The 15,154-nt window shown below is 39.9% G+C and overlaps 1 protein-coding gene across 3 annotated transcripts in view; it reads right to left on the reverse strand.

Moving 5' to 3' along the window:
- Positions 1-15,154, reverse strand: part of LOC126251815 (gamma-glutamyl hydrolase-like) — an 87,697-nt gene that overhangs the window by 32,305 nt on the left and 40,238 nt on the right. For all 3 annotated transcript variants that reach the window (XM_049952461.1, XM_049952463.1, XM_049952462.1), the window contains exon 4: positions 11,782-12,011. In XM_049952461.1, coding sequence (XP_049808418.1) covers positions 11,782-12,011 — 230 coding nt within the window. The remainder of the gene's footprint in view (positions 1-11,781; positions 12,012-15,154) is intronic.

Below are 15,154 nucleotides of genomic sequence, written 5' to 3' on the forward strand. Positions count from 1 at the left end.
ATACGACTTCCTCAAATCCTGCCCTGAAATGAGATCCATCCTTCACAAAATCCTCTCCACTCCACCAAGAGTGTCTTTCTGCCGTCCACCTAACCTTCGTAACCTCTTGGTTCATCCCTATGAAATCCCCAAACCACCTTCCCTATGCTCTGGCTCCTACCCTTGTAACTGCCCCCAGTGTAAAACCTGTCCCATGCACCCTCCCACCACCACCTACTCCAGTGCTGTAGCCCAGAAGGTGTACACGATCAGAGCCACGTGTGAAAGCACCCACGTGATTTACCAACTGACATGCCTACACTGTGAAGCCTTCTATGTGGGAATGACCAGCAACAAACTGTCCATTCGCATGAACGGACACAGGCAGACAGTGTTTGTTGGTAATGAGAATCACTCTGCGGCCAAACATGCCTTGGTGCATGGCCAGCACATCTTGGCACAGTGTTACACCGTCCTGGTTATCTGGATACTTCCCACTGACACCAACCTATCTGAACTCCGGAGATGGGAACTTGCCCTTCAATATATTCCCTCTTCCCGTTACCCACCAGGCCTCAACCTCCGCTAATTTCAAGTTGTTGCCCCTCGTATATCACCTGTCATTCAACAACATCTTTGCCTCTGTACTTCTGCCTCGACTGACATCTCTGTCCAACCTCTTTGAATTTACACATGTCTGCCTGTGTCTGTATATGTGCGGATGGATATGTGTGTGTGTGTGCGAGTGTATACCTGTCCTTTTTTCTCCCTAAGTTAAGTCTTTCCACTCCCAGGATTGGAATGACTCCTTACCCTCTCCCTTAAAACCCACATCCTTTCATCTTTCCCTCTCCTTCCCTCTTTCCTGATGAAGCAACCTTGGGTTGCAAGAGCTTGAAACTAGTGTGTGTGTTTGTGTGTTTTTTATTGTGTCTATCTACCAGCACTTTCTCGTTTGGTAAGTCACAGCATATATATATAGTTAAGGCTCACCAGCCATTTGACCATCTTCTTCTGTGCAGATGCGCAAACAGTGCCCGAACTCTTATGGGAATCGGCAGTAAAGCCTCGAGTAATGAGTATAATGGGCAGGGGCACTATGAATATAGTGCAGGACACTAAGTTGCGAATGTGGGTCTCACGGGAAGTGTGCCAGAGATAAGTCCCTGCAGTCACACTATCCTCTGTGTCCTCGGTGGCTCGGGTTGGATAGAGCATCTGTCATGTAAGCAGGAGATCCTGGGTTCGAGTCCCGGTCGGTGCACACAATTTCAACTCTCCCCGTTGACTTATATCAACACCTGTATGCAGCCAGGGGTATTCATTTCGTTGTAATTTCATTCTAATGAGCTGCATGGTCACCATATCCATATATATAAAGAAAATTATCTTAGAAATGAAACGTAGAATCATTGAAAACTTTGAACATTGTGTGAGCACTGCTGATTTAGCACACACATACAATCAGTCAACATCAAATATTTGCACTATCCTCAAGAACAAGGACAAGATGAAAGAGATAGATGCTTAAAAGGGAGTGACAATAGTATCTAAACAATGGTTTCATATTCAGGATGATGTTGAAAGGTTGCTCCTTATATTGATAAATGGAAAGCAATTGCAAGGCAACACTATTAATGAGAACACCATTTGTGAGAAGGTGAGAATGATTTTCACCGACCTTGTTAAGAAGATGCCAGGATCATCAGCGGCTGAAAAAGTGTTTAAGGGAAACTGTGGGTGTTTCAAGAAGTTTAAGAGAAGAAACAGCATCCACAACATTGTGAGGTACGACGAAGCAGCCAGCTCTGATACAAAGGTGGCAGAGAAGTTCATCCGGAACTTCAAGATGCTCGTAGCTTCTGAGGGTTATCTGCCACAACAGGCTTTTAACTGTGATGAGACGGGTCAATTCTGGAAAAAGACACCAATGCGTAACTTTATAACAGCAGAGGAGAATACACTACATGGTCATAAGCCAATGAAAGATGTCTGACACTGCTATTCTGTGCCAATGAAAGTGGCAACTTGAAAATTAAACCACTACTTCTTTACCATTCAGAAACTCCATAAGGCTACAAGAAGTGTAAAGTACAGAATATCGTATTAAATGTGATACCGAGGTCCAACAATAAGGCTTGGCTGACACATGATCTTTTTTGTGATTGGATCAATGAAGTCATTTGGTCCTTCAATAAAAAAATATTTTCTTGAGACAAATCTGCCACTCCATGTCTTGTTTTTATGGACAATGCTCCTGTCCATTCTCCAGGCGTACAAGACCACCTCCTTGAAGAATTTCATTTCACCGAGATCCAATTTCTGCCTCCCAACACCACACCATTACTCCAGCCTATGGACCAAGGAAAGCATTTCTGAAGAAGAGAAATTTGTTAACATCGAGTATAGATTTAAGTGTCAGGAAGTCTTTTCTGAAAGTATTTGTATGGAGTGTAGCCATGTATGGAAGTGAAACATGGACGATAAATAGTTTGGACAAGAAGAGAATAGAAGCTTTCGAAATGTGGTGCTACAGAAGAATGCTGAAGATTAGATGGGTAGATCACATAACTAATGAGGAAGTATTGAATAGGATTGGGGAGAAGAGGAGTTTGTGGCACAACTTGACCAGAAGAAGGTATCGGTTGGTAGGACATGTTCTGAGGCATCAAGGGATCACCAATTTAGTATTGGAGGGCAGCGTGGAGGGTAAAAATCGTAGAGGGAGACCAAGAGATGAATACACTAAGCAGATTCAGAAGGATGTAGGTTGCAGTAGGTACTGGGAGATGAAGAAGCTTGCACAGGATAGAGTAGCATGGAGAGCTGCATCAAACCAGTCTCAGGACTGAAGACCACAACAACAACAACATGGACCAGCAGATTATCTCTAACTTTAACAAACTCTACACTAAAGAAAGCACTCTTCGAGCATTGCTTTGAGTTGACTGAACCTACCAATCTCACTCTCAGAGTTTTGGAAATATCACTTCAACATAGTTGCCTGCATCAAGATGATTGAAAAGGTGTGGGAAGGTGTTTCCAAGAGAACTCACTTCTGCTTGGAAGAAGCTTTGGCTGAAATGCATTGTCGAATGTGATTCTGAGGCTTCTGAGTTAGCACCTATGAAATGAGATTGTGTCTTTGGCCAAGAGCATTGGACTAGAAGTGGATAACAATGATATCGATGAACTTGAAGGAGATCACAGCCAAGAAATGTCCATCGAAGAACTTATGCAGTTGCTAAGTGTTTCACAGCAGGAAGTTGTGGAGAGGAGTTCAGAGGAGGAGGAGGAGGAGGAGGAGGAGGAGGAGGCGGTAACAGCAAAGCAGTTATCTTCTGGCGCAATAAGAGAAATGCTGAAAGCATGGGAGTCGGTTGCATCATACACTGCAAATCGTCACCCCAAATAAAGGAGCAGCTACGCATGTTACATATTTATTTGATGATATGCTGTGTCGCATTTTCGCAAAGTGTTGAAGTGTTGGCAGAAACAAATCACTACAGACAGCTTCCTAGTAAAAATAATTAGTTATGTATCATGAGTACTCAAGTATATAATACTGTATGCATAATTTTCTTTGAATATATGGTATGAATAAGATAAAACTTTAGTACTTTTACTGTGTGATATAATAATAATAATAAATAATAATATATAATTAATAAGTTAGTTAATTTTTTTTTTGAATGTGTAATCAATAATTGATTAGTCAGGAGGAAAGCTAATAAATGAAAAGTAAAATGAATTTAAATATCTCATTCTCATACACAAACAACTTTCTTAATCTTTTTTACCTTTTTTGTTGTTTGAAGTGAAGATCAGTAGACTCTTAATGTGCTGTAAAAATGTTTAGTTTGCAATCTTAAAACCTCAGGGGAATGGAAAAATGTCTTCTCTCCTCGTGAGAAAATTCAGATCAGTTCTAAATTAATTTCGTGGGTATCACATTGACAACATAAGAAAAAATGTAGTAAAGCAAAATCTGTAACATTTTATAAATTGGGAATTGATAACTATTACTATGAAATGAAAGTGGAAATGCCAAATTAAGCAATTATTATTTCACAAAGTAAGTATTTTATACAGACATCTGACATCTCAAACACTAATCTCACAGTTTTGAACAAAATAAAGAATTGTGCCATATTTTGGCAAAACACATAGAAATTATAGTAATCTCAGCTCAATTCTGGAGCAAAAGAAAAATATTCATAGTAAAGTCATTTTGATAATCGCAATTGCCGATAATAATGACACAACTAAACAAATTCCTAACAGGAATACAATTTCAGTTCATTTGACACAAAATGGAAGAATATAGGAGTCTGATAGTGTAAGATGCTGTCGGAAAGGTGCACGACTAAAGAGAGAGAAAGAAAAGATGAGCACGCATTCTTATATAGGACAAAATACAGATGATAATGCTACGCCATTTTCATTATCCTGGGTGTACATATTTGCTGACTTGCAGTGCAGTTAACTGGCACAAAGATTAAATTATAACTTTAACTTTTGATATTTTGATAGAAAAGGAAAATAGTACATTATTACATCGCGGGCAGGACACAATATTACAGTGGAACGCATTATCATATTTTACATTAATTTATACGCGATAATTTGTTGCACTCAATGAGTGTTTCACACAATGAATAAGATTCTGGAATGAATTACGCTCGCTATGCGAGGTTCCACTGTACATTGTACCAAATATACTGAATATGAACTTCAAAGCTGTATAAACAATCCTTCACAACACTGCTCATACACTGATTGTATTAATAAATTAATTAAGATGTATGCATGCACTGGTACATTACAGAAAGTACAACATTGCAAACTACATTATAAAACTGTAAGATACTTGTGCTAACATATTCAGGTAATCCCAAAATCCTCCAAATGAATGGTATAAAAGGGCTATTTGGTTGCACTGGTAAAACTAATTCAAAATGCATTACTCAAACGATTTGCTAATATACATTACTTATCCTTAACGTGAATGCACTACAAATATCAAATCTTAATACAGAAGATAGAGACAACGCAGCACAGTGGTAACGGTATAATCACTATTCACATTACATAACAGGAACACACAGGCTTTAACACATATTCTTACTTACACATGCTGGTATATCTATAAATTTTCCATCCCCTTGCTTAAATCATATGGCTGTGTTATAATTGAGAACACCAAATTTTGTTGATTAACTTAAAACTGATACTGAGTCACTCACTCAGATAGCAAATTATGCTTATTATGTAGCTTATGATCTCTGACACTATGACAGAGAATGAATCTGTTTTTTCCCCCCACCAACAGACTCAGATAGCAAATGATGCTTATTATGTAGCTTATGATCTCTGACACTATGACAGAGAATGAATCTGTTTTTTCCCCCCACCAACAGACTCATCTGTCATTTAGACACCATACGCAGCATCTTGAACAAACAGGTGTAAATAACAAATGTGCATTCAACCAGTCAGTTGTGAGCATGCAGTGTTAAGTGGACATACAGCCTGGAGCAACATCTCTAAATCAAGTGTTCAAGACACTCTCTTGAATGTTTTGAATAAAGGAAAAGTGTGTGCAAGGTTTGTCCCATAAACCGTGACTCCTGAACAATTGCTGTTCGTGATCACCTGTCACAAATTGATTGTAAAGCAGAACACAGACAATTCTTTTCTGGATAAAATCATCACAGATGACAAGACTTGATGTTATAAATACAAACTACCACAAAGTGACACAGTGCAGAATTCACATGAGGGGTCAATAATTTGACAACGTAAGTGATATTCAAGCCAATGTTACACACGAGTTGGACAACATCCCAAAGGATTTTTCTGACAGTTTTACATGTTTGAATGAATGTAATGTGTATTGTACTCAAGTGGGGGCAATCTATGTAGAACACTTGAAAGATTAAAACCAACATCTTAACATTTTACTATTTTTTTAATTACTCCAGTCTCCAAACTTTATTGACTGATGGGGTATAGTGTAATAAGTAGTGGTTTAATGTGATTTGTATAAAGGATGATAATAACGATAACACCTTGTATAGGGTTGGGTTGGTTTTGGGAAAGGAGACCAGACAGCAAGGTCATCGGTCTCATTGGATTAGGTAAGGATGGGGAAGGAAGTCGGCCATGCCCTTTCATAGGAACCATCCCGGCATTTGCCTGAAGTGATTTAGGGAAATCACGGAAAACCTAAATCAGCATGGCCGGACGCGGGATTGAACCGTCGTCCTCCCGAATACGAGTCCAGTGTCTAACCACTGCGCCACCTCGCTCGGTAACGCCTTGTATAGTTTATGCCATTTTTCTGATGTACACAGTCTTGTTCTTGATTAGTGTACACAGTCTTGCAGTTAAACACCCAATAAATGGTTATTTGATGATGTCACACATGTATGTCGGATATACTCGTATTTTAGGAAATGCCTGGGACAATGGGACAGGTCTTGCTTCTAGAGATATTACACGGATATGAGCCATGGGTCAAGGGATTGGAAGCACGGGAGGAATAGGGATGGACAATAATATTGCATAGGTTGGGTGTGTGGTCGTACACCACTGTCGGAGAGGTGGGGACAATAGTAGGGTGGATACCATGATGAGAGGCAGCTGAAATGATGGCAAGAGAACATTATTCAGCTGTTCCATTCCTGGGTGGTACTTAGTCCTGAAGAGGGTGAACCTTTGTGGCTGGTCAGTAGTCATGTGGCTGATGGTAGGTGACAAACTGTTTCTGGGCAAGGTAGAGAATGTTATTTTGATCTGCAAAGCTCAGTGAGACAATTGGCATATTTGGACAGAGAATGCTCATTGCTGCAGATGCAATGACTATGGGTGTCTAGGTCATATGGAAGGGACTTCTTGGTGAGGAATGGGTGGCAGTTGTCGAAAGGGAGGTATTGTGGTCATTGGAAAGTTTGATGTGGGCAGAGGTGTTGTTCTCCATGAAGTGAAGGTCAACATCGAGGAGGGTAGCTTGTTGGGCTGAGGAGGACCAAATTAAGTGAATAGAGAAGGTGTTGAGATTCAGGATAAATGTGGATAGGATATCCTCACCCTCAGTCCAATCATAAAGATATCATCAATTTGAACCAGGTGAGGGGTTTGGGATTCTGGGTGGTTAAATTCCTCTAGATGGCATGTTAATAGGGAGGCATAAGATGGTGCCATGTGGGCATCCACAGCAGCACCGCAGAATTGGTCATAAGTGATGCTTCCAAACCAGAAGTAACTCTTGAGTGACAATATAGCGGTCATGTTGACCAGGAAGGAGGCTGTAGGTCTGGAGTCAGTTGGGCACTGGGAAAGGTAGTGTCCAATGCCAGCAAGGTCATGGATACTGGGGATGTTAATGTAGAGGAAGGTGACAACAGTGACGAGCAGGGCACTGGGTGGTAAAAGGACAGGAATAAGAGCTTTGTTCACTTTTAAATGCACTTTAAATGTGCCTTTCTGCCACTCCAAAGCTCATCTACATGATGAATAGTAACCTATCCTGTTTAATATAACTGGATAGATTTAAAAAATCTACTCACCAAGGGGTGGCAGGAGAAAACATATAAAAGATATGGAAATTTGCAATCTTTTGGAGCCAATGGTTCCTTCTTCTGGCAGAAAGATTGAAGGAAAAGGTAGAAGGATGAAGTAAAAGGACTTTTGAGCTTAAGGAAATGGAAGAGTTACAGAAAAGTCGCCAATAACCCTGGGTAATGAGAGTTTACTGAACAGGATGAGACAGAAAGACTGATTGTTGTTGCCTGCATTGGATGAGGTTTGAAAACTTGAGAACTTAAAGATGGAAGACAGGGTAATAAGCAACACTGAGATTACTGAAAAACATCATGTAAGTATCAATAAGAGCAGAAAGCTAAGTGAATTACACATAGTAGGCAGGTGAGGAGGGAAGGGGTGGAAGAGACAGGTCAAAAAAATAAAAGAAAAGAAATAGTAACTGAAAATAAATGCTAAAACCACAGAAATTAATGTAAATTTAGGCCAAGTGCATGGCAAGAATCCAAACAAATGTCAAGAACAAATTGAGAGAGGAACCTGGGAGGCCAACTGTTGACATATTTGCAGTGACATGGCACCAGGAGTGCCACTACAAATTTGGGGAAGACATTGATACAAAAAAGACATCTAATAGCATCTGTACAAGACCTGTCAGGAAAGCACTAGAAAAGAATGGAGTGGGAAAAGATACAAGAAACAAGAGTGGCATAAATGTACTATGGAAGTTCGAGTTGTGTGAAAAAGGGAAATGAAAGGACAGATTGATTCCAGCAAAGAAATGCTGTGAAACAGGGCAGTACATTGTCACCCTTGGTCTTCATAATGGTCTTGGATGAAATAAGGACTAAGGTGGGAGAAAAAACTGGAGAAGACAAGATGAAAGTAATGGTGTTTGTAGATGACTTGATGATCTGGAGAATCAGGGAGGTGGAGATTCAGGAACAGCTGCATGCTTGGGAAGAAACTGTGAGACAGTGTATAATGAAGTTTAATGTAAACAAATGTGAGATCCTGATTACAACAGAAAGAAAGATAAAGGTAGACAACTGGCAGAATAAGGATTGGAGGTGAACAATGGAAGAAGGGGCAAAGTATCAAGTAGATGGGAAGTGTGATAGAGGAAAATGGAAAAAATGAAAGAGGTACCAGTGAACATGGCAAACAGGTAGAAGCATTCGTCTGAAGTGTTAGAAGCTTGGTGTGGAACAAAGACATTTCACAAAAAAGCAAAGTAGTAGTATACAGAAGTTACTACGTTCCCATACTGACATATGCATTTGAAGAAAGATGAAAGCAGGTTACAAGCATATGAAATGAAATTCCTCAGAAGTATGATAGAAGTAAAAAGAAGAGACAGGATGAAGAATGAAAGTGTAAGGGAAATAGTGGAAGAGCAACCCTCACAGAGCAGTACAGAAACATCGAGACTAAGCTGGTATGAGCACTTAAAGAAAATGAAAAACAAGACGATTCCCAAGAAGATATGTGAAATGCAGGTACAAAGAAAATGATGAAGAGGAAGACCAAGGTATACAAGGCTGAAAGGATGCAGGAGAGTGTTGTAAAAGAGGCAAGAACTGGACCAGAGTGAATACAGAAAGATGGTGGGAAAACAGGACTAGGTGGCGAGGCTCATTTTCAAAACAGGCCCAGCCTAGGGCTGGAAACCTTTAAAGATGATGATGGGTGTTGAGAACCAAGCACATGTAATGCCACCAGCTTCAATCTGCAGAGTTATGAAAAACTCGTGTCAGCTGCTGAAAGATTGCACACGTCCACATCTTTAATATTTGTGTTCTCCTGCCACCACTTGGAGATAAGATTTTTTTATCTACTCATTTATATTTTCAAACATTGATTATTTTCACTAACCTATACTATTTCACTGTTATAATCAACACAGCTTTGACAAAACACTATATGTAAATCAGTGAGGAACTTCTTAGAATTCGTATGGGTTGAAACAGAATTATAATATCTTGAATAGTACTGTATCTATAAGGGACATCCACAATTTAACACTCAAAAATAATCCTCCTGTAAATTGCGTCTTCTAGTATTCTGTATTATGGTGTAAAGATCGTTAACTAGCTGACTGAAGAATAAGACAAGAAATATAGGGTCCCAGCACATTAAAATGATTAAACAGAAATGTCATTTAAAAAAATCTTAATAAGTATCTGATAAAAAAGAGCTGAGAAAAAAATAATGACATTTATTGTACAAAGGGTCCCATTATTACTTGTTTTGATAATTATCAGTGTATTCATGGTCAACAGTCTCCCTAATTAGCAAATAAATCATACAAACAGCAATACCTCACGGAAAACAATGCAATTAACACGTAAGTTGTGCAGTTGTCAACACCAAATGGAAGTCAATGAAGCTCACATGTCCCTGCCTCATTTGTATATAAGAGACAATTCCACACTTGAGAGTCAGATGTCAACGGGTACTGTGAAAATGAGTAAAGGTGGATGACGCAATCAAACATAGTTGAATTGCAATGAGACAACATTTACATCTGCTATCGGCAAATTTATTGTTGTTGAAACTCAGGAAGATGTGACCATGTAATTAAATGCTTGTTTTTCTGTTGTTTGTAGACTGTATGACATGAATGTTTATGATGGGCCGACAAAAATAAACATCACCTTCAAATTTTTGAAGGCAGCGTACACAAAGGGTATGGTCACAACAAAATTCAATTTGTCATTGGCTCATTCTGTTCCACAAATCCCATCATGAAGGAGAATGTTCAGCAAAGTGGAGTGAACTGAACACCCTTTCTTCAATAGTCTCATCAGCAGTAGGATGCTAAACCATATATTCTTATTTATGATTTGAGGAGTCCGTAGCAAAGAAGCTAATTCTGAACACTGTATTAACAAATGACTATCATAATTTTAAACAAGAAAGAGAGTTACAGATGTGGATTCTATTCAAAGTAAACTTTTCATTTCCAATATCACAAGCTAGCTGCCTCTGAACAGTTCATCCACTTGCACCCTACATACTGAAGAACATATTGTAATGAATCAAATAGTACCTGTAGCTCAGTGTCACGTTCCAGGTACTGACTGCTGTGGTCAATGATCTATGCTGATACAGCACCCCCAGCAATGAGCCACTTAAATTCTCTGTTCTATTTCTGCAAGGCGATGACCAAGTCCTAGGACAATGACCATTCTTTGAGAAGCTTCCACATAATGAAAGAATGTGGCAGTACTACCTCTTCTGCATAATCAGCCCCCTGACAGCAGTACTTATACCCACTGGGGCAGCCAGTCATCATCGGACAGATGGGGTACATTACGACACCAACCCTGTGTCAGACGCTGCTGTGTAGGCAACACCAGTAGCTTTGGCACAGCTGCCAACATCATCACCAGGCCTCAAACCCTCAACTGTTACCTGATCACTCAGGCTCTTGGCAGCCCTGTGCTCAGCCTCCACTGTGGGACTTCTCAACAGAATCCAGTCACTTTCCATGTGAACTAAGATTCCCCCATCCTGTGCCTCTGGGACATGACACAGCGAGTCGTAGCTGTCCATCCTTCAATGTAGAGTTTGGGGCACTGTGTCACCCTACTGTCACTTCGATGACTTCCCTGGGACAACAGTAGACACCAGAGCCATGTCTGTTATGGACTCAGTTACACAACACATCCACAGGAACTGACGCAGCATCAGTGGGCACTCAGTACGCGCTGCTGCTGACTAGGACAGCAATACAAAAACAGCTGTGGCAAGAGATGCTGCAGCATTGTTTTTTCACACCTGCCAAGGTCCCAGAGATGAACACCCACGGTCAAGAAGACTGAATGATAGTAAATAATATACAATAAAGGTCATTTATATCCATGGACTGCTTTCTTCTGTTACACTGACATCCAGCTTCAAAGAGAATCTCGTGCCCACTCCACACCATCCGAACACACTGTCACAATATGTCACACATCTGTTGCTACAATAAATTTGTGTGTTATTTATTCTAAAGATACATAATTAACAAAAGTCCACATTTTTACCACAAATTATGTAATGTACTGGATAGTTCACTCAAAAAGATGGTTTTGCATTTCCGCAGAATATGCTCCATTGTCAGCAATGCAACTATCATGCTCAACTGTGCACAATGTGTCAATCAGCAGTCACAATGAAATATGCTATGCATTTACAATTTCAAATTCCAACATTTCAACAAAGAGATCACATCAAGTTTCAAGAACAGGTCATTAACAGATTACTCACCATGTGTAAACTCTAGAGGAAGAGCAACATCATTTGCAGAACAGGAACAACGATGTTCTCTTTGACCAGCTGCTAAATATAGCATCAGTTCAAATCCCAAACATGTGCTCCAAAGTGGAAAATAATCACCATTTTCATTTAAACCAACGGTTAAATTGTACAAAATTTCTCCTGCTGCTGCATAGCCATCAGTATTCGTAAAATATGAAGCACCACCAGGAAGCAGAAGTCTGCAAGCACACAATACACATCTTCAGATCACCACCACCACCACCACCACCATTATCACCATCACCATTTAGCGCATTAACAGGCATTTAAGGCCTACAGCAGAAAAAAGAAATAACCACACTGCAAAAGGAGAAAAAAACAGCAATCTATAAAAAAAATACAAAAGAACACTACAAATGCACAATGACAATGGAGGTCAGTCAGTCTCAACAGAGGAGATATCTACTGCAGATGGCAGTCCATCATTGCCAGTCTTCAGCTTCAGCTTCCACTGCTCTCAGCTCCACTACTTTAAGGACTGTTAATACTTGATCCTTCCATCACATCCTTGGATGTCCCCTTGGGCATTTCCCAGCAAACTGAGAATGGAGGATGCAGTATGGAAGAGATGTATCAGCTTGAAGGATGTGACCCAACTAGTGCAGCCTCTTGTACCCTAATATTTGGCCAATGTATCATTTTTCCAACCACTGGCACAGGTCTTCTATCTTTTCTCATTCCCATTTACCTTCCATGGTACTGTAGACAGGTCCACAGATCTTTTGAAATACCTTCTTTTCGAAGACACAGATTGTTTCTTCAGTTGTTGCTGATGATGCTCAAGTTCACAACCATTTGAAAGTACTGGTCTTACTAGTCATATACAGCTGGATCTTATTCTTCTGTGATATCAGTTGTGACGTGAATAAATTGTTCAGGCTAAAGAACATATGATTAGTGTTTACCATTGATTGATGTGCATCTTTCATCACTCCACTTTCATTAGTATCGGACCCACGTACTTGAATTCTTGAACTCATTCAAAGGTATTCCAATCAATCATGGAAGGAAGGGGAGCTTGACAGCACGATAATGCAAAATATTTGGTTTAATCATCACTCACCACCAGCCCAAATTTCTTTGGATTGTTCAGAAATCAGTGCATACTTTCTCCACGATGTCACCAAGAAGAACAATATTGTCAGCAAAAGCCAGGATTGTGTCTACTCCCACCTTCAGATGTTGTTGTTGTGGTCTTCAGTACTGAGGCTGGTATGATGCAGCTCTCCATGCTACTCTATCCTGTGCAAGTTCGTTCATCTCCCAGTACTTACTGCAACCTACATCCTTCTGAATCTGCTTAGTGTATTCATCTCTTGGTCTCCCTCTACAATTTTTACCCTCCACGCTGCCCTCCAATACTAAATTAGTGATCCCTTGATACCTCAGAACATGTCCTACCAACCGGTCCCTTCTTCTTGTCAAGTTGTGCCACAAACTCCTCTTCTCCCCAATTCTATTCAATACCTCCCCATTAGTTATGTGATCTACCCAACTAATCTTCAGCATTCTTCTGTAGCACATTTCGAAAGCTTCTAATCTCTTCTTGTCCAAACTATTTATCATCCATGTTTCACTTCCATACATGGCTACACTCCATACAAATACTTTCAGAAACTACTGCCTGACACTTAAATCTACATTCAATGTTAACAAATTTCTCTTCTTCAGAAACGCTTTCCTTGCCATTGCCGGTCTATATTTTATATCCTCTCTACTTTGACCATCATCAGTTATTTTGCTCCCTACCTATCAAAACTCCTTTACTACTTTAAGTGTCTCATTTCCTAATCTAAGTCTCTCAGCATCACCCAACTTAATTCAACTACATTCCATTATCCTCGTTTTGCTTTTGCTGATGTTCATCTTATATCCTCCTTTCAAGACACTGTCCATTCCGTTCAACTGCTCTTCCAAGTCCTTTGCTGTCTCTGACAGAATTACAATGTCATCGGCGAACCTCAAAGTTTTTATTTCTTCTCCATGGATTTTAATACCTACTCCAAATTTTTCTTTTGTTTCCTTTACTGCTTGCTCAATATACAGATTGAATAACATCGGGGAGAGGCTACAACCCTGTCTCACTCCCTTCCCAACCACTGCTTCCCTTTCAAGCCCCTCAACTCTTATAACTGCCATCTGGTTTCTGTACAAATTGTAAATAGCCTTTCACTCCCTGTACTTGACCCCTGCCATCTTCAGAATTTAAACGAGAGTATTCAAGTCAACATTGTCAAAAGATTTCTCTAAGTCTACAAATGCTATAAACGTAGGTTTGCCTTTCCTTAATCTTTCTTCTAAGATAAGTCGTAAGGTCAGTATTGCCTCACATGTTCCAACATTTTTACGGAATCCAAACTGATCTTCCCTGAGGTTGGCTTCTACCAGTTTTTCCATTCGTCTGTAAAGAATTCGCGTTAGTATTTTGTAGCTGTGACTCATTAAACTGATAGTTTGGTAATTTTCACATCTGTCAACACCTGATTTCTTTGGGATTGGAATTATTATATTATTCTTGAAGTCTGAGGGTATTTCGCCTGTCTCATACATCTTGCTCACCAGATGGTAGAGTTTTGTCAGTGCTGGTTCTCCCAAGGCCATCAGTAGTTCTAATGGAATGTTGTCTACTCCTGACGCCTTGTCTTGACTCAGGTCTTTCAGTGCTCTGTCAAACTCTTCATGCAGTATCGCATCTCCCATTTCATCTTCATCTACCTCCTCTTCCATTTCCACAATATTGTCCTCAAGAACTGGGTTTCCATCTGAGCACTTGATATTCATACAATTGATTCTCTTTTCTCCAAAGGTCTCTTTAATTTTCCTGTAGGCAGTATCTATGTTAACCCTAGGGAGATAAGCCTCTACATCCTTACATTTGTCCTCTATCCATCCCTGCTTAGCCATTTTGCACTTCCTGTCGATCTCATTTTTGAGATGTTTGTATTCCTTTTTGCCTGCTTCATTTATTGCATTATTATATTTTCTCCTTTCATCAATTAAACTCAATATTTCTTCTGTTACCCAAGGATTTCTACTAGCCCTCATCTTTTTACCTACTTGATCCTCTGCTGCCTTCACTACTTCATCCCTCAAAGCTACCCATTCTTCTTCTAATGTATTTCTTTCCCCTATTCCTGTCAATTGTTCTCTTATGCTCTCCCTGAAACTCTGTACAACCTCTGGTTTAGTCAGTTTATCCAGGTCCCATCTCCTTAAATTCCCACCTTTTTGCAGTTTCTTCAGTTTTAATCTACAGTTCATAACCAATAGATTGTGGTCAGAGTCCAAATCTGATCCTGGAAATGTCATACAATTTAAAACC

The sequence above is a fragment of the Schistocerca nitens genome, chromosome 4 (assembly GCF_023898315.1).
Source record: "Schistocerca nitens isolate TAMUIC-IGC-003100 chromosome 4, iqSchNite1.1, whole genome shotgun sequence".
Taxonomy (NCBI): Eukaryota; Metazoa; Arthropoda; class Insecta; order Orthoptera; family Acrididae; genus Schistocerca; species Schistocerca nitens.